Here is a 26,384-nt window from a genome sequence, read left to right on the forward strand (position 1 = left end):
TGCGTACATTTTATTTAGAGAGGCGTAGCGCAGCTGTTTTTAAAAAGACATTGTACTCACTGCAGAGAACCGTAGCGACACGACCGCCACTCTATGATAGCTGGCGCCAAACTGTGCCACACGCCCTCCCGCATGGCCTTGTGGGAGCCTCGGTAAGTCTTCTGAACTGAAGACGTCCCGACAAAGTGATTTTACTTTAGTTTTTATTCCAACTGGGTAAGGGTTAAGCATCTATGTCGAGAAGCACATTTCATAAGAGATGTGAGCTTTTACTAACAATACCTGATGATGATGGATTTCATTTCCAGAAAAAACGTCGTACAATACGTTGCTCGCTTTTCAAAGTGAACGGTTTGCTGAAAAACAAAAATCAATCGGCACGGTTTCCCACAAGATCTGTTGGGCTTTGGCGGGTGCTGGGAGAGGATTATGGCTCCGAATGACATAATACCTACGTGATATACCTCAAGAGAAATGAACTGCGAATCGTTATGCTGGTCGCGAAAAGCCTACGTGTGGAATTAGGTGGCGATGGTGGTGACTGTGCGAGCGATGTCACGAACCTTCTGCAAATAGAGGATCATCCCCTTGAGCACTGCGTGGAAAGATTTCCACCCTCGCTTGCCAAGCGGCGCTGGAACGGCACACACACGCAACACAAACGTCAGGAGAGAGGCACGGCCTTCGCCGGTAGAGAAGCCCCGAAGAAAAACGTTCTCCCCTGTATCTCCTCCATTGGGTGATGCCCCAGCAGAATCTGGCAACACACAGCGTCGACTATCCGCCCTGACGAATTAACCACCCACATCCAGTGCAGTAACACACCCATATGTTATATATATATTCACATCCAACCTTTTCACATGTCTGCCTATATCTCAGTCGGATATGCGACATTGTACTGCAGCAACAACAATAATAATCAGCAAAACATTTTTTTCTTGCTGTGGATTTCCCACCTGATGATGATTTCTTGTTGCAATAGAAACGTCGTGATTTATACCTACGTGACTTTACCGGAAGAACCAAAGAGCAATAATTAAAGTGTCCGTCATTTCTCCAGTAAAATCTCAGCGAGTAACAGGACTTTTTGAGCAGGTTCCTACATTTGGGATGCTTGGCTAATTGCCTTTGAATGTGCTCGTTATCATCCGAACTCGAAGGCGAAGCAAGTTTGAACCTGATCGGCAGATGAATGATCATCCGGGCTTGCCAGGCGTTGTAAGGCATGGGACTACAAGGAGGCAAGGAGATGGAGGAGTTAAACGACATCCCCTCATATGTATGGGGATTTTTTCCGGGCAATCCGATTTCCTCCCACATTGAGCCAATAATGAACAGAATTTGGGCAAATATACCCAACCTCAGAAGGGCCCTCTTGAAATATAATCTGAGTCTCTGGGGTAAATAACTTGACTATTATATACTGAAAGAAGAATAACATTCACGATGTTCCGCATGCGGGAGGAATAACGGGAGAAACCCCATGAATTTGAAGTAGCACTCAAGGCTCCACACGAATAGATTCAAAAAGCCATCAGTGCACTCCCTTCTGCTTAGACACTTAGGAGGCAAAGCCTACGCAAAGCCGAAATATTCCTAGGCTGTATCCCATCCAAGTACTAACCAGGCTCCAACCTGCTTTGACTTCTGAGATCTTACAAGAGTGGGTTATACTCTGACGGTGCGGCCGATGGCAGGACGATACAGAGACGACCAACATGGAGTCCACTTGTACTCGGAAATTTCAACCGTAAGCGATACGACTGTCGAAAATGCTCACGGTGTTTCTTGTCACTTAGGAACACCGGCCTAAGGAAACATTATTGGAATAGCTGTACATATTACGCTGACAACTAGGGGGGAAGCGGGGGGGGGGGGGGGAAGGGCTCGAGCCGACAATATTTTAAGTTCGGCGGAAATGCCATTGCTGCGCAAAGCCAGTAAAAAGCAACTAGACTACAGAAAACAAGGTCAGTTACAGCATTGGCAGCAAGATGGAATGGCCTATGGCAGAGCCACCCTGACTTGGGGCAGCCCACGTTGCGTGTGTCATAAATAACAGTGGGGAGAGCGTATGGTCATAATTCATCCTGGCTAGCTGAGTGTAAATGGGGCAATTCTGGCTAATATTGATCAACGTTAGCTAATTTGTAGATAGGGTACTCTATTACCCTCAACTTTAGAGACAGTTACGATAATTAATCAGCCGCATCTGCTCCCAGACGCATATATTATTTTTCCATCTCTCCACGCTCAATAAAACCGCTGATGGAGCTTAAAAGAGATTGATAAACATTGAAAGCCAATAATAATAATAACTGGAAAAATCCGGTTGGCTGCGTATGGTGCGAAAGAAGCTCAACAAACGTATAATATACGTATGTAAATGATAGCTACCATTTCCTGACGGTGAAATTGGCATGGGCATCAACTCCACCGCATAATCAGGGCCATTGCCGAGGGTCATTAGGCACGGAAATCGAAAAAACAAACAGACTCTCCAAGCGGTCGTGTGCACGCATGATAATTTGTTGAAAGCTTTTCGTAGTTAAAATCTTAACAACAGAAGCAATCCAATTTGCTTCAAAGTGCTTTGCCGCGATACAGAATGGCTGCTGAAACTACGTCAAGTCCCGCTGCTGCTGCTGCTGCTTCACCTGGCTAAATAGCACAGGCACCGAGGCTTAACGTGGTTGGGGGTAACTGTAAATTGGAGAAGAGATGCATCGTGAAGTGCGCTCATTGCTTCCCGGTGATATATTTCCAATGGAGCATTGCCCCTCCCCTCCCCAGCAGTGGGAGGCAGCGAGAGGCAAAAGCGCACCAAGCAGCTTAAGGCCCCAAACCCTGCCAAATTCGTGAGAAAAAAATACTGTGGGACATGTCAAATGTCAGATCAAATCTCAATCTTAATAAAACGCAACAAGTGAATTAACAAGCCAAAATCATCTCACTCATCTCCATCTGGCCTGCATCTCTTATCCTCTCGTCTCGCCGAGGTTTTTATTTACATTTCTCTCGTATCACGGCATCATTATCTCAACCGCGTACTCTTCTGAAATCTCGTGGGGATTTAATGCTACGAAATATAGAAAAACACTGGAAAAAAACCCACGCCCTGCAGCTACGCGGACGCGAGCGAACGGCAGCCGTGATTGCTCGCCGAGCTGCCGCGCAACGGAAAGCAGAAGTGTTTGTGACTCGCAGCTTTCAGAGGTTCTGTTTTCACGGCTCTACCTCCCAGTGCGCATGCACGGTCCCGTCATTTTGTCTCATTAGGGGCTTTGTATTGTTTGGACTCCCCTCGAGCCTCCCTCCCCCCCTCTGTAGCAATTGCCGCCAACTTCTCGAGGTGTAACATTTAGAAGCAATCTCCTCCCACGATCGCCGTCGCTCCGCTACGATCGCCGTCGCTCCGCTACGATCGCCGTCTCTCCGCTACGATCGCCATCTCTCCACTACGATCGCCATCGCTCCCGCTACGATCGACATCTCTCCTCTACGATCGACATCTCTCCTCTACGATCGCCGTCGCTCCGCTACGATCGCCGTCTCTCCGCTACGATCGACATCTCTCCACTACGATCGCCATCTCTCCGCTACGATCGACATCTCTCCGCTACGATCACCGTCGCTCCGCTACGATTGCCGTCTCTCCGCTACAATCGCCGTCTCTCCGCTACGATCGCCGTCGCTCCGCTACGATCGCCGTCTCTCCGCTACGATCGCCGTCGCTCCGCTACGATCGCCGTTCTCTCCGCTACGATCGCCGTCGCTCCGCTACGATCGCCGTCTCTCCGCTACGATCGCCGTCTCTCCGCTACGATCGCCATCGCTCCCGCTACGATCTCCATCGCTCCCGCTACGATCACCTCTTCGCTCTTCGCAGCTTACTCGGTGGGGGGAGCGTGGGAGAGGAAAAGTGGCACTGGCACAAAATGTTGACGGAAAAACATCGCACTTCGCGACAAACTTCCAGGGCGGCACGGAAGCGGCTCATGGGTAATCTCGCCAAGCGTGTTTCACGGTCACATCTGCAAATTAAATATATTGAAGAATTGTAACTGGCGATGATAATCACAACTGCAAAATGGCCCGTACGATGATTGTGGTTTTGACATGGTACCACATATCGGCATGGCTCGTTGTTGGAAGGTAGCAAGTTTAAATCAAAGTTGTGGGTTCACTCAGCCCATCATTCCTCCGGGGTCGATAAAATAATTACCAATGTGTGAGGAAGACAAGAATGATTGTTCATAGGAATGCGGAGTTTTCACCACTGCCTCAGTGCTGTAAACAGGAGATGAATACGTCACTGCGATGCCCATATGAGCAGGCAATCAGTTGGTCACGTTTATATTAACTGGCGGTATCACGCTACTGCGGCAATCCTCGTGCGTGTATCTGTGTGCGCGTGTGTGCGCATGTGTGTGCGCGTGTGTGTGTGTTACATATGTAAACATGATCGTAAATGGTGAGGGGTGGTAGTGTAGCGGTTAGCGGTTTGTGCCACGAACCCGGCGACCCGCGTTCGATTCCCGCTCACGGTCAACACCAGTGACGATTATCTGAACCGGTCCTGGGCCTCCCCTAGGTCGACTCAGCCTTAAGCGAGTGCCTGGTGCAGTGTGTAAACATGGCCAGCCCACCCCCACGTGCGCCCTGCCGGCTTTCATCGGTGCCGCTCGTGAACGGCACTCGCCCCGACGATCTCTTACGGGCTACGCGTCGGGGGATCCGTGTCTTTTTTTTATTGCTATCGTGCGAGGCGCTCACTCCTGCGGCCGTCCGCGTCAGCGTGGATCTTGCGCACGAGGACGCCCTGCTTGTACGTCGCCGCGTTGGGGTCGTGGATGATCGGCAGGAAGGGGTTGCTTCCCGTGATCGCCTTGCTCGGAAGGTTCTTGCTGTCCGGAAGCTCCGGGACAGACTTCCGCAGCTCATCTTGGTCTCTGTGGGGCGTGGTGGTCGGTGGTGTGGTAGGGGAGATGGTGGTGGTGGTGATGATGGTGGTGGTGGAGATGGACGTTTCAGTCATAATGGTGGTGGTGATAATGGTGCAGGCGGCGATGGTTGTGATGACATTGAGAGGCGACAGCGGGAAGTGACGGTGGTGGTGATGGTGGTGGTGGTGAGAGTTGAGGTCATGATGATGGCGATGATTATGGTGGGTGACGGTAAAGTTGAGATCACATGGGGGGGGGGGGATGGTGTGTGGTGTTGTGGACGGTTGTGGCGACAATGGGAGATGTCATGAGTGGTCGTAGGTTGATAAAGAAAGGTAGAGGATATGGACAGGACAAACCATTAAAATACTGTACAGTTACCAAATTTTTGTTGGCAATTGCTTAAAATATAGCTACTGTGGCTTGGTGGGCCACTGAAATGTAACAAATTTGTAATTCACGCCGTTTTTTTTTTTGCTCAATGCTATCACGAAGGTGCTATGTTTCACAGACACAGTCTGTAGTAGTTTGACAGTAGTCCGTCATGCTGCTATGTGTAATACACAAAATCTGCAACAAGGTGAAAGCGCTGCCGCTGGGGCGCGTCAACGCCTCTTTGGACCGTGAGCTGGCCTATGGAATTTTTCACCAGATTAATATTAGTCCCATTGCACAGGGATATCAAACAAACACTTTGAACTCAATAAGATGACAACTCAAAACGAATGTTAACTCGCACACATTCACATTTTTTTCGCTCACATTAAACGGATGTTACGCAGAAGAACGTCGTGCTATTGCGAGGAAAACATTTGCTTCGACCGCTGTGTACCCCTGGGACATTCTGGCAAGGTGACTCAGCAGCGAGCAGAGAGCGAACGGCTCGCAATTGGTAGGTCGTGAGTTCAAATCCTGATTGTAAATTGAACAGCCCATGGTCGCTCCGGGATCGACGAAGCGAGCACCGCTTTGTGGGGGGAAGATCAACAGCGGTTGTCGTTGGGACAGACTCACCACCGCCATTGGAATGTCGAATTTTCACCACTTGCTCAGGGCTGCAAACAGGAGATGAGCACAGCCTCCATGATCGTTTGAGATGGAAACCGCTGACATGTTTGAGTAAGCGGTCGCAGGCCTTGCCACGCTTCCATTTGCGTGAGCATCACCACTACATGGGAGGCAACCTTATTGCTTCACTGATGATAATGTACATTAAGTGGTTAGCACGAGAATTTATGACTTCAGGATGAGCCTGCCACATGACTGAATACTGACCAACCTTTGCGCACAATCTTTTTTCGTCAGCCAGAATTCAAATAATTTTATTCCCAGTTGTGTCGTTAAGAAAACTTGAATTGTCCACTTTTTTGAAAAATGTTCAGCTTTAATAATATCATTGTAATCTGCATCAACCACTCAAGTCACAATTATCCACACATGTTAAATGGGGTCATCAAAACTTAATAAATTTAAGGTAGGATATAGGCTTACGGCACAGAGGCCATCACTTAAAAAAAAAATTAGCCCGGGGGACACCGCAAAGGAATGTGAAGCCCCTATCGAATGAGAGCACACAACAGGTAGTCTCCAGACTGCCCTCTCATTGCAAGCGGCAGATCCAGCCTGACGGTGCCGAGAGCTCGCTCGGGGCAAAAAATGTCTCGCGCCGTGTCACGCACATCAGCATCCGAAATAAACGTGACGGGCTCTGTGCACAACTACGCTGATGGATGCAATCGACGTGTCAGTCCTGATGTATACAATTACATTTCAATGAATGTACAATATTGGAGAGGATGAGAGAGAATAATTTGGACAACGACGAGCCCCCCCCCCCCCCCACACACATTGCCGCGGTTCGACGAAAAATGCCGGATCTTCGATCGGATCCCCGTCCCAAGATGCAGATGTCAAGGACGCTGCTCTGCTTGCCACAAAGATTTATTGCAAAGCCGCGATAAATGAACCGCGAGTCTACTGCGAGCATTTTCCACCGCGGCCCAGAAAAGTCGAGAGCGAAAGACAACTGCTTTTAGAACCGTCCGTACGTTCAGATGCACCGGGGTTTTTGGTTGAAAATAAACAGAATAACAACAACAATCTCCCCTCCACAAACATCTCCCCTCAATCTCAGGTACAAGAAGTAATTTCGGAGTGAGAAAATTGCTTTGGCGCACAAAAAAAGCTGCTTTCCATATAACCTCTCTTTGATTCCGCACCAGAGCACGTATATATATAAAAAATAAATCGGGCGGCAATAGTCGGGGGAGAGGGCGGCGGGGGGGGGGGAATAACGTAAGGTTGGGAAAGCAGCTTGCCAATAATGTTCAGCTTGGTGGATGTGAGTGCTGAGTAATGGCAGGCAATCTTTGGCCAAGGTCACGGTGAATGGGATGGCTACATCAAAGGCCATAGGACACCTGCCACCTCTCCCCATCGGCAATGCCTCACCGGGAAAATTGCCCCTAACAGAAACCACGGGAGCGTCACAGCTTACCCAGAGAGAGGACGTGGAAAGCACAAATGGGAATACGCGGTTACAGAATAGGGTCAGAGGTTATTGGACACCGTGATGTGCTCTGGAACTCTTTGGAGATGAGGAATGTTGTGTTGCATGCGCTGGTCTCGTTGCTTGAGACCCAGGGTTGGGTTACTGTTGTGTCAGGGTCTCGAGGTTTGTGTAATGTGAATAGATGAAGGCTTATGTTGTGCACCTCAACACAGCTTACCCAGAGAGAGGACGTGGAAAGCACAAATGGGAATACGCGGTTACAGGATAGGGTCAGAGGTTATTGGACACCGTGATGTGCTCTGGAACTCTTTGGAGATGAGGAATGTTGTGTTGCATGCGCTGGTCTCGTTGCTTGAGACCCAGGGTTGGGTTACTGTTGTGTCAGGGTCTCGAGGTTTGTGTAATGTGAATAGATGAAGGCTTATGTTGTGCACCTCAACACAGCTTACCCAGAGAGAGGACGTGGAAAGCACAAATGGGAATACGCGGTTACAGGATAGGGTCAGAGGTTATTGGACACCGTGATGTGCTCTGGAACTCTTTGGAGATGAGGAATGTTGTGTTGCATGCGCTGGTCTCGTTGCTTGAGACCCAGGGTTGGGTTACTGTTGTGTCAAGGTCTCGAGGTTTGTGTAATGTGAATAGATGAAGGCTTATGTTGTGCACCTCAAGGTCTGTGTTGTGTGTATGTGAGCATCTCTCATCGTGCTATGCGAAAGTCTTAATGTTGATTTTTGTGGTAGTCTCTCGAGGTTTATGTTGTATACAAGCATGAAAATCAGTGATGCATTTCTTAAGGTTTCATATGTAAGTTTATCAGTGGTTGTGTTGGCATTCCAAGGTTCACGTTTTGTATGTCTCAAAGTTCGTTGTGTAATTTGATCACGTATCTTGTTACGAGTGTCCCGAGGTGCCGATTGTGTGTGTGTGTGGTGCGTATGTGTGTCTATCTCAAAGCTTTTGCTACGCAAGGCTATCAACGTTCATGTTGTTCACGTTGTGTGTGCGTCTCGAGGCTGCGCAATGTTGCCCCGTGTGTTGTGGGGGTATCTCAAAGCTGTAGGAGGTAGCCCCGATTCCACACGAATGGTCTGGCCGAAGGATCGGCTTTTCTGTTCTGCACCCGCACTAAACATTAATGTCTATGGCAGCGTTTAACGTTGAAGTCTATGGAAACGTTTAACACTGGAGTCTATGGGAGCGTGTAACACTGAAGTGTATGGGAGCGTTTAACGTTGGCGTCTATGGGAGCGTTTAACATTGAAGTCTATGGGAGCGTTTAACATTGAAGTCTATTGGAGCGTGTAACATTGAAGTGTATAGCAGCGTTTAACATTGAAGTGTATGGGAGCGTTTAACATTGAAGTGTATAGCAGCGTTTAACATTGAAGTGTATGGGCGCGTTTAACATTGAAGTGTATAGGAGCGTTTAACATTGAAGTGTATGGGAACATTTGACATTGAAGTCTATGGCAGCGTTTAACATTGAAGTGTATAGCACCGTTCAACATTGAAGAGTATAGGAGCGTTTAACATTGAAGTGTATGGGAGCGTTTAACATTGAAGTCTATGGGAGCGTGTAACATTGAAGTGTATGGGAGCGTTTAACGTTGACGTCTATGGGAGCGTTTAACATTGAAGTCTATGGGAGCGTTTAACATTGAAGTCTATTGGAGCGTTTAACATTGAAGTGTATGGGAACATTTGACATTGAAGTCTATGGCAGCGTTTAACATTGAAGTGTATGGGAACATTTAACATTGAAGACTATGGCAGCGTGTAACATTGAAGTGTATAGGAGCGTTTCACATTGAAGTGTATGGGAGAGTTTAACATTGAAGTCTATGGGAGCGTTTAACATTGAAGTCTATTGGAGCGTGTAACACTGAAGTGTATAGCAGCGTTTAACATTGAAGTGTATGGGAACATTTAACATTGAAGTGTATGGGAACATTTAACATTTCAGACTATGGGAGCGTTTAACATTGAAGTGTATGGGAACATTTAACATTTCAGACTATGGGAGCGTTTAACATTGAAGTGTATGGGAACATTTAATATTGAAGTGTATGGGAACATTTAACATTGAAGTGTATGGGAGCGTCTAACATTGAGGTCTATGAAAGGATGTAACATTTAAGTGTATGGAGGCGTCTAAGTCGTCAAGACTCTGGACCCTTGCCGATTCCCTGACACGAGACTTCTCTCCACGGGTGATCAAGCATTTAGTTCCTCCGCTCCACGACTGTGGAATTCTTTGTCCCAGGCCATCAGATACTCAGGACACCCTTGGAATTTTTGAACCTCATCTTAAAACTATTTTTTATTCGCTGCCATTTTTAAATTACTGACGTTCATTTTTTTAAGCGATTGTTTTTCGGGATCGTAGTTTTATCTTGTTTTGGAAAGAAGATGGCGTTGGGACATTTGCTGTAAAATATTAATCGTTCCATCCGCTACACTTAATCTACTGCGGCTGCTTGAATGATTTCACGCATTGAAATGCCCAAGGCCTACTAACAGTGAAGTGTATCGGGATCCTTTAAGCAACCACGGTCCCCCGAAGACAAAGGGCGGCTGCAGGTTTGACCATTGGGCGACGCGCCCCTGCTTGTAGGATCTTCGCACACGGACGTCAAGCACTGGACGTAACCTCGGCGAGCACACACCTTTACGGCAGGTGGTGTCCTCACGCCAAGGGTGCATTGTGGATTCAAATGCACGCGTCAAACGCGTGTGGGACGGGATTTCGCACATCCGAATAGTACGGTTAGGCTATGTATGGTACGGAAGATACTCCGGCTGATGCTCCTGCTGTTGTGGAGTGACTCATGCAGCCAGCTATGGCTGCAGGGTTTGGTGGAACATGTTGTTTATGTCGTTTATTGTGAAAATTCGGTCAAAGTTCATATGATCACTGTTACATTGCTTTTATAGCTTTATTTTGGGGATTTCGAAAAGTTTTTTTGGTTTGGCCACGTTTGTTTGTTGTAGTACGGAGTTAGACTGATGGCCTTAATCTAAGTTTTCTTGTGGTTGTTGTTGTTTGACTTGCATCCCACTGGGATTTTTGCACACAGCGTTGGTGTACGGTGCTTTTTCTGCAATATTTTTCTGTCTTTTCTTGGATTTTATGTTTGCAACGTCACATAGTCACTTTAAGATGTTTTCTTGTTCATGTTTTAGTTTTTTGTTTGTTGCGGTTGCACCCAATTCAAGAGCCGAATGGGCTCACAGCCCTATACCAAATAAATGAAACTGAAACTTAAAAGGTCAACATACACACCTGCCATGCTTTCCTCGGGACTGCCTCATCATATGAAGCTGGGAAATCTGTTAATCTTCCTGAGAAATTAAGTCCTGATTTCTGTCAGCCAGTTGCATAATACGACACCACTCAAGATGCGGCCCACCTTGCTCCACAGGTGGAACGTGAGGGGCAGCCCAAATCGCGATCGTCTGACTTGCCACCACGCAAGTCAGACGATCGCCCCACGTGTCACCGAACTCCAGGCCCCCGAGAGATCCGTACTGGGTGGCATCGTGACCGCTCACTCTGCCTCGCCTGAAGCCGTTTGAATGGATCGCTAACCTCGACATCAAACGCTCACTGCATGGGTGTTTTTGCTTTGTTTAAACTTAGAAGTGGAAATTCTCGGGCTGACAGTGTGACCCATAATACTTCTCAAAATAGGAGTCCTTTCAAAGTCACATGAATGTTTAAACAGTTTAGAACGCGAATACATAAGTGTCTGTTGGCAGTCAAAGGCTGTTGGCTGATAAGAGGCTCTGGGGAGAAGGAATGCATCCCCACTCGACCTTCCATCGTCAGTAAATGGAAATCAATTTTACGCTTTCGGGTGTTTTTTTAAGCATTTCGCAAAAGAAGCACGCGGTACTTACATCGCCCATTCCAGTTTTTCATTCTTAATGGAATTGTAAAGAGCCTGTGAACAACACGAGGAGAAGAAAAAACGCAATCAAAACAAAACAAAATCATCATCATCACCATCACATGCCCTAAAATGGGATTAAAACCAAGAGCTAATCTCCCAAGCCCGAGCGCTAAGGTTCAGCGCGAGTCTTCGAGCTCCACTGTGGCCATTTATTACGTGGTTCTAACGCAGCGCGTGAAATACCATGACCTTAAACATCAACATTAATCCAATGCCATGAAATAGGGGGAGCGGTGGGGGGTGTGGAATGGATAAAAAAAGTCAAGAGTCCATTAATTCAAAGAAATGCCAGCAACTACGAGGCAAAGAAATAATAAATCTAAAGGAACGTTAATTGGACGCTGCTGCCAGCCCCCCCCCCCCCCACCAATGGAACAAAAGTGCGTAGATGTGTTCTGTTCAAGCGCAGCTAAGACCACGCGGCAACAGAAATCCGCGGGAGCCGTAACTTACTCGGGGGAAAAATTAATTTAATTGCGGGCGGTAAAGTGGGCACACTCAAGGGGAGTCATCCTCACGTAACCTCTCACCTTTCCGCATTGTCTCTTGCTGTGTGTGTGTGTGTGTAAAGTAGTAGTGTAGTGGTTAGCGAACCCGGCAACCCGAGTTCGATTCCTGCTCATGGCCAATACCACTGACGATTATCTGAACTGGTCCTGGGCCTCTCCTAGGTTGACTCAGTGTCAAATGACTATCTGGTGCGACGTGTAAACATCGGCACTCGGGAGACAAAGGTGGCCTGGCGTGGTGCTGGCCACCCACCCCGTCACGTGCCGTTCAGGCCTTTGTAGGTGCTCGCTAACAGCACCTCCCCCAACAGTCTGTTAAGGCTATATGGGGGGATATTTGCTTTTGTAAAGGTGCAGCCCTGCAACCGCTTGCTCACACTACTGCTGGCCTTGGTGGTAGGGCGGGCCTCCACTAGAGGGGTGCTTTCAAGAACCCCTCGAGCAGGTATATACTCTTCTTACACTGGCCAGACGTTTTGGAAAAGGTGGAATTACCCACACTACACCCCACCGCACGCGGACCTGCCGATGGACTAATTGCGGTATACCCATTAATCCTGCTGGGTGGACAGAGACAGGGGGATTTAAAAAAACTTGCAACATTGTTTCTACCTCTGTGCCGGCAAATTGAACTGGCGACCTCTGGATAAGCAAATCTAAAGTGCGAGCCATGACACCATGGCAGCACCCTGTGTGTGTGTGTGTGTATACTCTGGCACAGTGGGGATAGCAGTTGGTACATCTGCCAGTCATGCAATAGCACCTGGGTCTGTCCCGTGACCTCCTGTCAGCTAACCTTTGACACTTCACGTGGCCTCAAAGTGCACAAAGGCTGGCACAAAGCGCCATGGTGACGTCACTGCCACTTCGTGTAAAATGACGGTTGTTGTTGTCCGTGATATACTGACAAATGTGATGACCTTCATTATCATCATTACCCATAAGGAATGCCTTGTAGCAGTTTTGTGTAGTGAATGTCAATTTCTCCAAAGCACAATATATTATTTTATAATTTGCAAGAAAGACAGATAATAGAAAAAGATGTATTTATCATTAGCTGTGAGCCCACTGAGACCGAACGCAGACGATCCCTGGTTTTGATCTTCCGCGAAGCTGCTCATTGTCCACCCTAAACCGCATCCACTGCTCAAACCATGGCAGATGCGGATACCTGATGCACAAATGGAAAATTCAAAACTCTCCAGTGGGCGACTGTGGTCAGCCAAAACAGACCGTATAACGTATAACGACGCAATCCCCCGATCTGCAAATACGAAGGAGACATGACAGCGATGATGATACACTACTCCGGTGCTCCTGACGTGGTTTGTCTGGACTTGACCACCTGAATATGAAATTGCAGTTGTTGCTCTACATCTACACCAGCCATATGAATGAAGATGATCTTTTCTGAGCAGAAATTAAGAAACCATGCAGTTAAGAAATGCAAGTGTGAATCAAAAGATACGCAAAAAAAATCAACAAATATGCCACTGGATAAGTAATTTAAAAATATATATTACAAGCGTAATAAATCATTATGTGCTGTTGTGGAGCATGATGGGTAATTAAAATTTCTTCAAAAAAAGCCAACGTTCAAGCATGGGTATATATATATACAGCTAATTATAACTCGTAGCTATTATAGGCAATTATCTTATATCCTCAGGAAGGATGGAGCTCGCTCTGTCAGAGCGTTGAGCGGGACCCAAAACAGGAAAAGTGCTGCAGAGGACGCCCATCGCAGAGACGGAGCGATGACGTCAGCTGGTGTGCAGGTTGCGAGATGGATCCTTGCATCGCAGGACTATGAGAGATGGCAACGGCTTGGGGAGACCTCTCATCCAGCAGAGGATCGATAATAGCTCATCATGATAATGAACACACAATTGTTTAATGTTCTTTTGTTGGGTCGCCAGCATCATTCTCAGGCAGTCTTTGTTTGCGTCCCCAGTGCTTAATTTACACACTGCACCAGGCACTTATTTATGGCTGAGTCGACCAAGGGGAGGCTCAGGAACGGTTAAAACAATAGCCACTGTTATACACACACCAAACACCCACACAAAGGCTTATGATACCTCAATAAAATAGGACACCAACAAAGCCAGTTAGCAAACGTTAACACCGTGTGCATTAGAAGATTTCGGCTATTCTGGCTTTCCAGGGCCACAGCTTTCTCAAGACAACAAAACACACAATGCCACGTTCAAAACGCCGCATATGTACGTGTTCCAATGGACGCACCGTTCGCACACCGTTTGTCAAACGCGACGGCTTAAGCGAGGCACCTCGGACTGGCAACGCAAACATTTGGACACCTGCACCCAGGTGGAGTTAGATTCCCGTGTCCAGCAGGTGGGCAGAGAAAGAGGATTGCGCCGCTGCCTTCCCGGCGACAGATCCAAATACGAGGCTTCTCATCGATGGCTAACCATCGAACAAAGACGGTCACTGCATCGTGCGGCACTTTCTGATGCGCTTCTGCGGCCGTCTGAATTGCTCTTCCTACCGATATCACGAAGCCACTGGAGCTATGCACTTTTAAATCATCTAGATTGGCAAACTAATTTCTTTAGAACTGTTTTTTTGTGTTTAGTTTCTTGTTCTTCCTCTGCACCTCCAATTAGCACGGTTGGCTACATACAGTGCAAAATAAGTTCAATAAAATACATACGCACACAAAGCCAACAATAACACTGCCTTAATGAGGAAAAATAATGATGTCAAATTGTGACGCGCCAACACTGCTGCACAATATTCACGCTCCCTCTAAAAGAGAGCACGACCTCAAGAGGCGCCAGGAGGAGGAACCACAGACAAGTAGAATGGCAGCAGCCGCAGCCACGTCGCCCAAGCTCTGCTGCCCTCTAAATATAAAGGTGCCACCGGTCACTTATTGAGCGCTTACATGTGGAAGGAAAGCGGAGCACCCGGGGGAAACCCACAGAGATGGAACAGGTGGGCGTTCACATTTGCTGAAACTCCATTTTCACCAACTCAATTGTCACGTTGCTCATTGGTTCAGTCTTGTTCGCTTCACTATTGATTTGTTTTGATTTTCAAAAAACGCAAATAAAAAATTCAACGCATATGTCGTGAGCAGAACATACTTTTAAATCGATGCATGGTTGTACGGGTAAAGGTGCAGCCCTGAAATTTCCTGCTCAGGTCACTGATCCCAAAAAGGCCTCCACTAAAGGGAGCCCTAAAGAGCCCCTCAGTACGGGATTCGGTCGACTCTTCCACGCTCGCCAGACATGTTGGAAGAGGTGGGAGTGCACACTTTACCCCACCACATGAGACCTGCCGATCGACTGCGGTGGACCCATTTATACTGCTGGGTGAACAGGGGCGGAGAGAATCAAGAAACATGCCGAGCTGGGAGATCGAACCGGCGACCTCTGGACGTGCAAAGTAATGTGCCATCCACTACGGCACCACTGAAGCATCCACCTCCTTATATTATGACTGAAAACACCTCGCTCGGATATCTTGGCGCGCGACAGATGTCAGAACCCACACGCGCACGCGACTGCCACACCTCCGCATTCAACGCTTGGAAACCAAAAGAAACAAAACGACGAAAAACGTCAAAAACAAACAAAACCGCAAACACCCCAAAACGGCGCACGCCACCGCGAGACAATCTCCCGTCGCAGACGGCGCGCCGCCGCCTCCCCCACCCCCCGGTGCCCGGGTACCTTGGCCTTGCCGTTGACCACAGAGGGCAACTTGGCGGCTTCGGAAGCGGTCGCCGAAGCGATCGCGGGGATGGGAGGCGGGCCGGAGCGCAGCGACTTTGAGCGCTGGGACGACCACTGCCGGTGCTTGGCCGAGTCCCCGCCGCCGTGGGGGTAGTGCACCGAGCCCACCGACCGCATGCGCGGCCGTGCCGAGCTCTGCATGCTGTTCACCCCGATCATCGTGGCGGCGAGCGAGCGAGCGGGCCAACCGACCGGGCCTGGGCAACCCCCGGGCGGTCTAAAAAGCGTCGACGCGAGTTCAGATGCGCCCCGGCGGTCGTGAGAACAGGCCCCGAGCGCCCGAGCTAAACGCTGTCGATTTTTTTTTTTTTTGGTTTGGGAGGAGCCCCTGTAATGAGTCGCAGAATCTTGGGATTCTCAGAGGCTGTTGGAGACGCGGCTTGGTGATCTTGCGTCGATCCGTGACACCTTCAATTAATTCGTTTCAACTCTTACGCCTTTAAAATAACGTTTGGCAAAAACGTGCTATTTGTGTGTATTAAAGGATTAAGCCAACTTACATGCAAAGCACACCTTCGCGTATCAAGACCAACTGGCAATTATTTTCTTCCAGAAAACTGTAGCTGTTGTGGTCACCGATATTCGCTATAATAACTTGGGAAGAGCAAAATATGCTGCAGAAAAAAAAGACAACCAGCCCGATACCGTCGCCTGTAGCAGAACGAGCTCAGACTGCTGCTACAGCTGCGTAGGACAAACACAGCTCAATGCACAGGTGGCGATGCAGATGCAGCCCGCCCCCCACCCCCTTAGCCGCTTCCACTTTCACACTTGCGTCAGCTTTTTCTGCTCTTTCCCTTATCCTGGCGGCTCCTCTCCGTGGCCCAACAAACGTTGCTATTATTGACGACTCATTGGACAATGAAAGGCAGACGTCGAAAAAGCCACCGCATGCGATTTTTCCAACCGCCCTCCTGCCTTCGTTAGCATCAGGATGTACGCGCGCTTAAAATTTGGCCAATTATTGTATTTATTTCCAACCGTCTACCTACTGTAGGGATGAATATTTCATAGGTCTACCTATGAATATGTAATATATAGCAAAGGCTAGTTTTGTAAAACGTGAGCAAATGCTCCAGGCGGGAATGACAACAAGGATTACAGCAACAGGTAACCAATGTAAACAGAAATAAGTAAATTAATAAATGAAGAGGTAATTCAAAAATTCTAAGCCTCGGGGTCAAATTAAATCTGAAAGCCACTGAATTTATATCAACGTGCTGTAAATAGGCTGCAGCCAAACACACGGAGGCTTTCTCGACGACGCAAACATGCACAACACCGACCACCACGATCAGCTTCTCAAAATTCTGCTCGCCTAGCCGCGTGTATGTCCTCCCAAACGTTCGCCTAAACAAAATACGCGCACAGCGGCGTGTGCAATAAAATGCCTCTTCACATTAATTCCACACCACAACGGCGAAAGCAACCGTCGGGGAAAGGCTACGCGCAGCACGGGACAAAATTGGATATTATTTTTTCGGAAACGTGCGAATGCCACCACCTGTGCAAGAGGCTTGCACGCCAAAGACAATGAAAAGCTTTACATACCAGATATGTTGAGCGCAATGCAAGAACCCAAAATAAAAACGATACGAGGAATGTCGAGAACACCTATTTTTTCGTTATGATGTAAGGTAGAACGAGCGAGCGCGATAGGAGGACCGAGAAGCGCACGCGAGAGAGAGACAGCACGCGGCTGGGGGATAAACGCTAAAGATCGCACGGCGGCCGTCGATAACGGAAAGGCGGTACGGGGGACGTGCCGCGCTTCAGAATTATGGCGGGCGATGACACCGGTGGCCGGGCGCTGCCGCTGCTGCTGCCGCTGCCGCTACACGCGCCAAACGCCGTGAGGAGTGTGGCCGGCAGAAGCGGTGACGGCGGCCGCACGGTAAAGAGCGAGTCCCCCCCCCCCCCCCCACCCCTGCGCCGGAGCAGCGGGGGTGGGAAGGAGGAGCTGTCTGCGCGACAGGAGGGCTGAATATCATTAGTCTGCCACACACGTGAGCCTCCAACGACCACAGGCTCTGCACCGGCAAGCGAATTTTGAATTAAGGATATTTTGGGCGTTAGCCTTTTACTGTGCGGTTGGTGCATTAAAGCCGGAGGGAAGATGGTGGGTTCCCAGGACGGATCTGCTTACGCGTTTGGCGTGCCGACATAAACTGCGTGGTTTAAATTTTGAGAGGTGGGTGAAAACGCGAAAGAGAGGCATTTCGGACGGGGGTGTTGTTATTTGCACGCTTACACGCACCAATTATACTTTACAAAAAGCGAAATATACGACAGGGAAGTCTAAAACTCAAGCTCCCGCATCCAACCAAGGGGAAGCTTTCTGGAATGTTCAATGAACAAATACGATTAACCAAAAAATAAAACTAATAATGCCCCAAGAATATCCAGATATCAGACGTCGCGTCAAATAGCAGGAAATTATTCCCCAAGCTTTAACAGGGGACTGTGCAAAGTACCGTTTTATTTTCTTCCCTGATGCACAGAATACAGATCTTTGAGATATTCTATAAAAATGTCAAGGTTTACTGGGTGCAGTGATCAACTTCCACTACACGAAGGGCATCTGGCTCCATGCACCAGCAGTTTTTACTCTCCCTTGCCCAGTGCCGGCCAAGGAGGCATCAGACATTCATAGTAGAATGAGTAAGAATCACAATCATAATTTAAACTGCAGGAGGAATCCGATAAGCTATGAAGCTCTTTTCACAGATGCCCAGAATGGGACGGGGCATTTTTATGCCCCGATATTTCCACGACCTAAACTAAAATTTTATATTTGACCAAGGAAGCTATTTAGCTCTCTTTCATTTAGTTGAGCTATCATTTGGGCACAACTGATAGCTCAACTAAATGGCTTATCACGGGGAAATGCATAGCAGCCAAATACTCTCCATGCATATTGATTCTAAATGTCAAAGGAAAAAACGGAGAAAAATCCACAAGACCACGGCGAGAGACACACGCAAACTCCAAATATACAGGCGTCAAAACCTCCTGCATACCAGGCGAGGTTGTTAACATCTCGCCACCATGGCACCCCACTAGAGATGGGTCCGAGAAAGCCCCCCCAAGAGGGTAGTTTTTTCTCCTCTTCTAGGCTGGCCAGAAGTCTTGGAAGAGGTGGGAGTGCCCACACTTTACCCCTCCACGTGCAACGTGCCGATCAAATGTAAAAATGCTGTATCCATTTAGTACCCAGTTACACTGCCAGTGGACAGGTGGGAGGATTTCAGAGGTTTTTTTTTAGATGAAGATGAATGCGGGTTTGGGTTAACTTAGGCTATGCTGAGCTGAATTCTATTCCTGACATAAATGTTCTGCCATATGGCATTGCCCACGTTAAATATAATACAAGGCAAGGTGTGGTGCTATTTGTCTAAAATGCAACAACTTAGATATGGGGGTTGGTGGACCACACAAACATGGAGCTAACATGTGCATATAACAAAGATCCCCCATATAGCCGTAACGGACTGTTGGAGCAAGTGCTGTTAGGCCCGAAATGGCACACGAAGGGGGTGGGTGGCCAGCACCACGCCCGACTGCCTTTGTCTCTCCAGTGGCGATGTTTACACACCGCACCAGGTAATCATTGGAGGCTGAGTCGACCTAAGGGAGGCCCAGGACCGGTTAAGATAATTGTCACTGGTGCTGGCTGTGAGCAGAAACTGAACTCCAGTCTGTGGGTTTGTTGCGTGGCGTGCTAATCGCTACACTACCGCTCACCACATACTACCGCTTATACACTACCGCATAACACACACACATACACACCTGCAGGGAAATTGTGCCTGTAGTAGGCGGTACACAAAGTAGGTTGTGGACCTCTTGCATCTATTATTTTTTTTAAAGCGTTATTCCCTTGTAAATTAATGTTTGATACAGCCATTCAAGTGTTCTCCCTTAAGGAAATAGATTTAAAATCAAAGCAGCTAAATATCCAAAGAAAGACGCCCCCTAGAAAACAAAGGTGAGATTAAGTGAGGTTTTCCTGTGTAAATAAATAAACCATTATACTAACTAGCACACCAATGCAATATGACAGTCAATGTAAATTTTGTGGCATTTATGCCAGTGTACGTAATTAATATTGCTGGAGCACTCTATTAATGTTATGCATGTGTATATTGGCAAATTGCCAGCTAAACGATTACAAATATATTTTAAAAACTATCCTGCCAACATATCAGTCTCGCTTTAGCCGACAATTTTTCGGGTCCTCTCAACTGCATTTTACAAATTCGTCTCGGCCGTAGGGTGACACTCGCAAGGGCGTTGACGATGTCACGACCAGGCCGGAGGGTTTTGGGGCGTGCACGCGCGCACGCCGGGGAGATGTGCCGGAGCGCCGTCCAGCCGCCTGGCAACAGATCACGTCGCAGTGATTACGGAACTCCCAGCAGCAGCTGCAGTGTCACACGTATCACGATGGTGGGGGGGGGGGCCCAAATGTAATCGTAAACGAGGGGCTCCAAACGCAGCCATCCGTTGTATGCAACCATCTGCTAGGGGGACACAAGAGTGAGACACTTAAAGGGGTCGACGTTTGTGCAGGATCGGGGAGGAAAGGAAAAAAATAATTTTAAGAGAAGGAGCAACCGTGCCGCGTTCGTAACCTCGAGGCGACGGTGAACGCTCAAGCGGGTGAACTTGCAGACGCAAAGGCCCGGCATCACAGAGGACGTATAAGCAAAACAGCATTCTCCATGCATAACACATGTGATGCGGTGAGTCTATATTGAACTGCAGGCAAAGATTTAAATACAAAGGGACAGATCAATTCGTTCTGTTGACGTATCGTGTTTACCCCACCCTTAGCCAAGGAACCTCCTCACCCCAACTGCCAACATCCCACCGTCACCCTCTTCCATTCCTCACCCCTTCCAAACCTGCCGACCTTTGCTCAGGCAGCGCGCTTGCATCAGCATTACCCGATAAACAAGTGCTCAAAAGGTTGCACCAGTTCTTCGTGCAACAACACAAAAGACCGCAAGGCGGGTATGCTTCCAGCTCTCTGCCCTGCTGGCATGCTTACACAGCCGGGTGATCCCTCGGACTTAATTAAATAAATGCTAAAACCAACGATGGCTGGTTTAATTATAACAACGATAATGCCCCACACTTACCCAGCAAAGCCTCACCGAGCACAAACCTCTTCTTTTCCAGACGAGTCCCGCACCGGGGATGTTTAATTAACGTAGCGGGCGTTTGGCATGCATAATGGGTACCGAAGCACCTGGAGAAATCCCACCCACGCACGTAAAAATAAATCCCACCCATGCACATGAAAGCGCCGCACTGATAGATCCAGGAATCCATTGCCGAAAAGCCGGCGCCCGGGAATTCTATTTGAGTGCAAAGGTAGAATCTCTGCCAGCCACCCCCGCCCCCCCCCGCCAAAGCATTCACTGTCACAACTCGATATCACTGCCAACTCTCCGCCAACCGCTATCACAGCTCAGCGTCTCCACCTCTGAACACGTCGTTCAGCAACTGTCGCTCCCCATCGCATGCCGACCCAGTTTACCGCCACTCATCCTCGCATGGATGAGCTAGCTATGTCAATTGAAGCTACGACACGCAAGGACACCGTCACGCTTGAAATATATTCGCCTGTGGCTTTTTGCATAATGGTGCCTAAAGTCATATGAGAAACATTTTTTTATTTCATTTCACATCTAAGACATTAATTGGAAGCGGGAAGTGGGTGGGGGGGCGGCACAGCCTGAAATAAAATCCACACAGTGATTACACCAATCGCTGAGCGGTTTAAGCTGTGCCTCTCAAGTGCCATCTGCAGCGATAAATTTCGCTAATGCGTTTCAATATATTGGCCTGCCAAATGCAGCAAACGTACGGCATGGCAAGACGTGCGCGCATGTACAGAGCACGTTACGCAAGTAGCAATTCACCCACCACACGGTTTCTGTGAATTGTCACAATTGAAAGTGACGATTCACTTAGAAGTGGGTGTATTATCTCCTCTGCTCCATTTGATGTGTACCGTCTCTGCCATACGCTGTCTCGTTCCTCCACTGGAGTGGGTGGCAAGTACCATGCCAGCCACTCCTTCCGCCCAAGTAGTGAGGAAAAAAAGTATTTGATCCCCTGCTGATTTTGTGCGTTTGCCCACTGAAAAAAAAAAGATCAGTCTATAACTTTAATGGTAGGTTTATTTGAACAGTGAGAGACAGAATAACAACAAAATCCAGAAAAACGCATGTCAAAAATGTTATAAATTGATTTGCATTTTAATGAGGGAAATAAGTATTTGACCCCCTCTCAATCAGAAAGATTTCTGGCTCCCAGGTGTCTTTTATACAGGTAACGAGCTGAGATTAGGAGCACTCTTAAAGGGAGTGCTCCTAATCTCAGCTTGTTACCTGTATAAAAGACACCTGTCCACAGAAGCAATCAATCAATCAGATTCCAAACTCTCCACCATGGCCAAGACCAAAGAGCTCTCCAAGGATGTCAGGGACAAGATTGTTGTCCTCTGAATCATTCAGATGTTCATTGGCAAACTTCAGACGGGCATGTATATGTGCTTTCTTGAGCAGGGGGGACCTTGCGGGCGCTGTAGGATTTCAGTCCTTCACAGCGTAGTGTGTTACCAATTGTTTTCTTGGTGACTATGGTCCCAGCTGCCTTGAGATCATTTGCAAGATCCTCCCGTGTAGTTCTGGGCTGATTCCTCACCGTTCTCATGATCATTGCAACGCCACGAGGTGAGATCTTGCATGGAGCCCCAGGCCGAGGGAGATTGACAGTTATTTTGTGTTTCTTCCATTTGCGAATAATCGCACCAACTGTTGTCACCTTCTCACCAAGCTGCTTGGCAATGGTCTTGTAGCCCATTCCAGCCTTGTGTAGGTCTACAATCTTGTCCCTGACATCCTTGGAGAGCTCTTTGGTCTTGGCCATGGTGGAGAGTTTGGAATCTGATTGATTGATTGCTTCTGTGGACAGGTGTCTTTTATACAGGTAACAAGCTGAGATTAGGAGCACTCCCTTTAAGAGTGTGCTCTTAATCTCAGCTCGTTACCTGTATAAAAGACACCTGGGAGCCAGAAATCTTTCTGATTGAGAGGGGGTCAAATACTTATTTCCCTCATTAAAATACAAATCAATTTATAACATTTTTGACATGCGTTTTTCTGGATTTTGTTGTTGTTATTCTGTCTTTCACTGTTCAAATAAACCTACCATTAAAATTATAGACTGATCATTTCTTTGTCATTGGGCAAACGTACAAAATCAGCAGGGGATCAAATACTTTTTTCCCCTCACTGTATCTCCTCGCATATAACTTACCTGGATTATGCACAATCGCTCGGCAGGCACAATTTGGCACGCGCGTCGCGAATGGCAAAACCGATCATAGTCGATGAACCAATGAATCATTAAATGCCCGTTTCATATTATCTACCTCTGCAATAGGTCACTGGTAATCACCATAAACGTTTCTAATTACCGTGTGCTAATTACCGTGCTCTAATTATCGTAATCTCGACACGAGTCCCCCCGGAACCACCGAGATTGATCTTTCGATAAAATACAGCGATTCGTACTATCTGCGCCACGCAGGTGACAAGTGGTAGATGCCAGCCTCTGCAAGTTTGTCCTACATTGCGTGTTACCCATTGTGCATGGCATAGCAACACAAATGTGTTCAAGGCTCTACAGAGACAACATTTATTGAAAATGAACGCCGTGTTTCCCGAGGAAAGCATCGCCGAGTCTCAATATCTTCTTCCATGAGGGGGGGGGGGGGGGGGAAGGGTTGTGCGGGGGTGGAGGGCTGCCATGTTTTCGCAGTAGCTGATGATGCTCTGTGTAATCCCAATTGAGTCATGCGTAGAACACGTTTCAGTATTGGGACGCTTGGCCCAAATACCGGTTGCATTATATGGGTTTTATTTAGCTCTGGGAGCAAACCCGAGAATCCAGAGAAGTCCCATGGCAGAGCAGGGGTAAGAACATCGCTCTACAGAGAAATTGTGCCCGCAGTTGGGAATCGAACACAGGTACTTCTTGCTGCGAGGGACAAGGGTTACAACTGCACTATCCTGCTGCCCTTTGTTTGCGTACAATTTCAAATATTCAATTTGCAATTCCTCTGGGATTCACTGTTCTTGACGAAGGCAAATTGGGTGCAAATATGTATCTCCTGGGTTAATGAAAACTGCTCATGCTTGAACTAACAAGATCAATGAACAATGGAATCTGACACACATTCCTCGTGGATTAATACCAAGGCTGGAATATACGAAACAACGTGTGGATTATTGCAGTTTTTGGATTCCTGCACGGCTCTGTCAAGCCAGATTGTGCTCGTGGTCCAGCTCCGGGTCAGTGCAGGACATAGCAGCGTTCTCAGATCAGTCGTCTCTAAGAGGTGCTCTTTTGTATTCGATGACAATTTGCAGAGAGCAATCTTAAAGAGATGAACATTCATCTATTTTATTACCGAGGCCAGAAGGGTAAAGGTGAAGCCAAGCAATTGCTTGCTCGTGCCACTGCCGATAGAAGGGACTGCACTAGAGGAGAGCTCCCATTGAGGGTATTTTGGCCTACACTTTGACGCTATACAAACGTCTTGCAAGAGAAGGGAGCACCCACACTCTACCCCACCAAACGCGACCTGATATTCAACTAACTGTGGTGTGCTCATTTATACTGCCGGGTGGACAGAGGAGAAGTGGGGAGCGGGGGGGGGGGGGCGGGGATTGAAGAAAATTTGCACCGTTCTTTAAGTGCCGCACCACGTGATCGACTCGAACTGCGAACGTCTGGACTGCACCTGGACTACACGCTGAGCGAGGCAACCGCTGCACGACCGCGGCATCCGCATCGCCGCATCGCCGCAAGACCGCAGTCGAAGCGCCTCGCTCGGTCACGCAGCACACGGCCGCTGCAAGCATCGGGAGCCTTTTTTGCTCGCGCCTCCTATAAGCGCGGTTGGCTACGTACGGTGCGAAGGAAGTTTAATGTGCGTACGTACAACCTGCACACCACCCAGGCGGTCGCTTCGCCTCTGCAGCGAACACTTTGGAATCGGAAGAAAAAAAAACCCCCACGAGCGAAAAATTTCCGCGCGTCATTTTTTTTCGTTTCGAAAAAGAGCGAGACAAGTGGAGTGTTTATTTTTTATTTCCCCACAAATGCAGAAGTTCGATTTGGAAAATCTGAGGGTACACGTCCACCGGACCCCCCCCCCCCCCCCCCCCCCGCAGTGTTCGTTTTGAATCTGTGAAATCCGGCGATACTTGTGGCTGCGGCCGTTTTTGGTGAAACCGCTGTAAATGACTATAATACATCAGGGATGTCGCGTCAGTGGACTCCTCCAAGCGATGCCATTGTAAATTATGTGTCAAGCTGCGGGGGCGTTTCCTCGCTCCGAGACGGAGAGCCAATGTCAAAGCGGATGCACGAACGAAGGTTTTAGTCCCTTAATGTCACTCCGGCTGTGAAGCAAACGGCGAGCGCTGCAATTTATCGTGCACTATATCTCGTTAACACTTCACTCCGTCAATCGTTTGTGCATTTTTGGTTTTATTGCGCACACCAAGGTCAAGCGGTCGCACCTGCGTAGTCAGACAAGGAAATATAAGCAAGGCATTCACATGCGATCATACTACATGTGAGAAAAGTTTTGCCGGCTGGCTTCCCCACCTGATTCCTGGCTGGCTGGCACCCGAGTTCCGGCTCAACGCCGCCGATGTCACGTGCCCCTCACCCCGATGCCCCCCTCACGCCCCATTGCTCTCCAAACCAGAATCTTCTCCCAGGTTTAAATTAAGTCAATCAACTTAATCGGTTTAAGGGATCTCAGAAGTGGTTCTGTGAAGTCACTTTCTGCGGGGCCATTTCTCTACGAACGAGCGACGCCTCGCTCTGCGAGAGGGCTTGCCTCATCTCGTGACGCGACACCGAAGAAAAGTGGAGAGAGGAAACTAAAAAAGAAAGAATGATGACTTTGAACTCCGACCAACTTAAAACAAAACAAAAAAACTTCTCAAGTGAAACAAAACGCAAATCCTTCACAAACATCCAAGGTGGAACAACGGGGAGTGAATACAAATGCAGTGGAGGGCTCGGCGATTCTCACAAGTGGCTGTTGAGAGGTGACACAAGAGCAAGCGGCCGCTATTGCGCCGATGGACAGCGACGTTCCGCGCCCGTGTGCCAGCGCGGCTGTGGCACGATCTTCAGCGGTCTGCACCCGTGGCCATTTGTAGGTATGTTACGTTTAACTTCTTTCGCACTCTACGTAGCCAACCATGCTAATCGGAGGTGCGCGGGAAGGACGACAAAAATAAACACAAAAAGCAGTTCTAAAGAAATGAGTTTGTCAATCTAGATTTCAAAGTGCGTAGCCGTAGCCAGCGGTACAGCCGGTCAGTTATGCGCCTGTGTGCTCCCAACGCCCTGCGTCTGCTGCTAAATGTCTTGAGGCAACATCCCATGCCATTCCATGGCTTCGTACGGGATTGTCCATACATACGAACAGAATCAAAATATTTGTATGTACCCTGGAGGAATCCGATGAGCTATGAAGCTCTTCTTCAGAGATGTCCGGTAGGGGGCTGGTCAGAAAGTTACATCAACATACAATAGAATACGGAGGGTAAAAGCTAAAGGTGCAGCCTTGAAATTCCTTGCCCACGTTA

At 48.2% G+C, this 26,384-nt stretch overlaps 1 protein-coding gene across 8 annotated transcripts in view; it reads right to left on the bottom strand.

The window, feature by feature from the left end:
- LOC116951063 (PH and SEC7 domain-containing protein 2-like) overlaps positions 1-26,384 on the bottom strand; it is a 195,378-nt gene that overhangs the window by 18,069 nt on the left and 150,925 nt on the right. For all 8 annotated transcript variants that reach the window (XM_076073282.1, XM_032969429.2, XM_032969426.2 and 5 more), the window contains 3 exons: positions 11,365-11,408; positions 4,780-4,955; positions 564-634 (listed from right to left, as the gene is read on the bottom strand). In XM_076073282.1, coding sequence (XP_075929397.1) covers positions 564-634; positions 4,780-4,955; positions 11,365-11,408 — 291 coding nt within the window. The remainder of the gene's footprint in view (positions 1-563; positions 635-4,779; positions 4,956-11,364; positions 11,409-26,384) is intronic.

Source organism: Petromyzon marinus, chromosome 41, assembly GCF_048934315.1.
Source record: "Petromyzon marinus isolate PM22_M1 ecotype Great Lakes invasive population chromosome 41, UKy_Petmar_22M1.pri1.0, whole genome shotgun sequence".
NCBI lineage: Eukaryota > Metazoa > Chordata > Hyperoartia > Petromyzontiformes > Petromyzontidae > Petromyzon > Petromyzon marinus.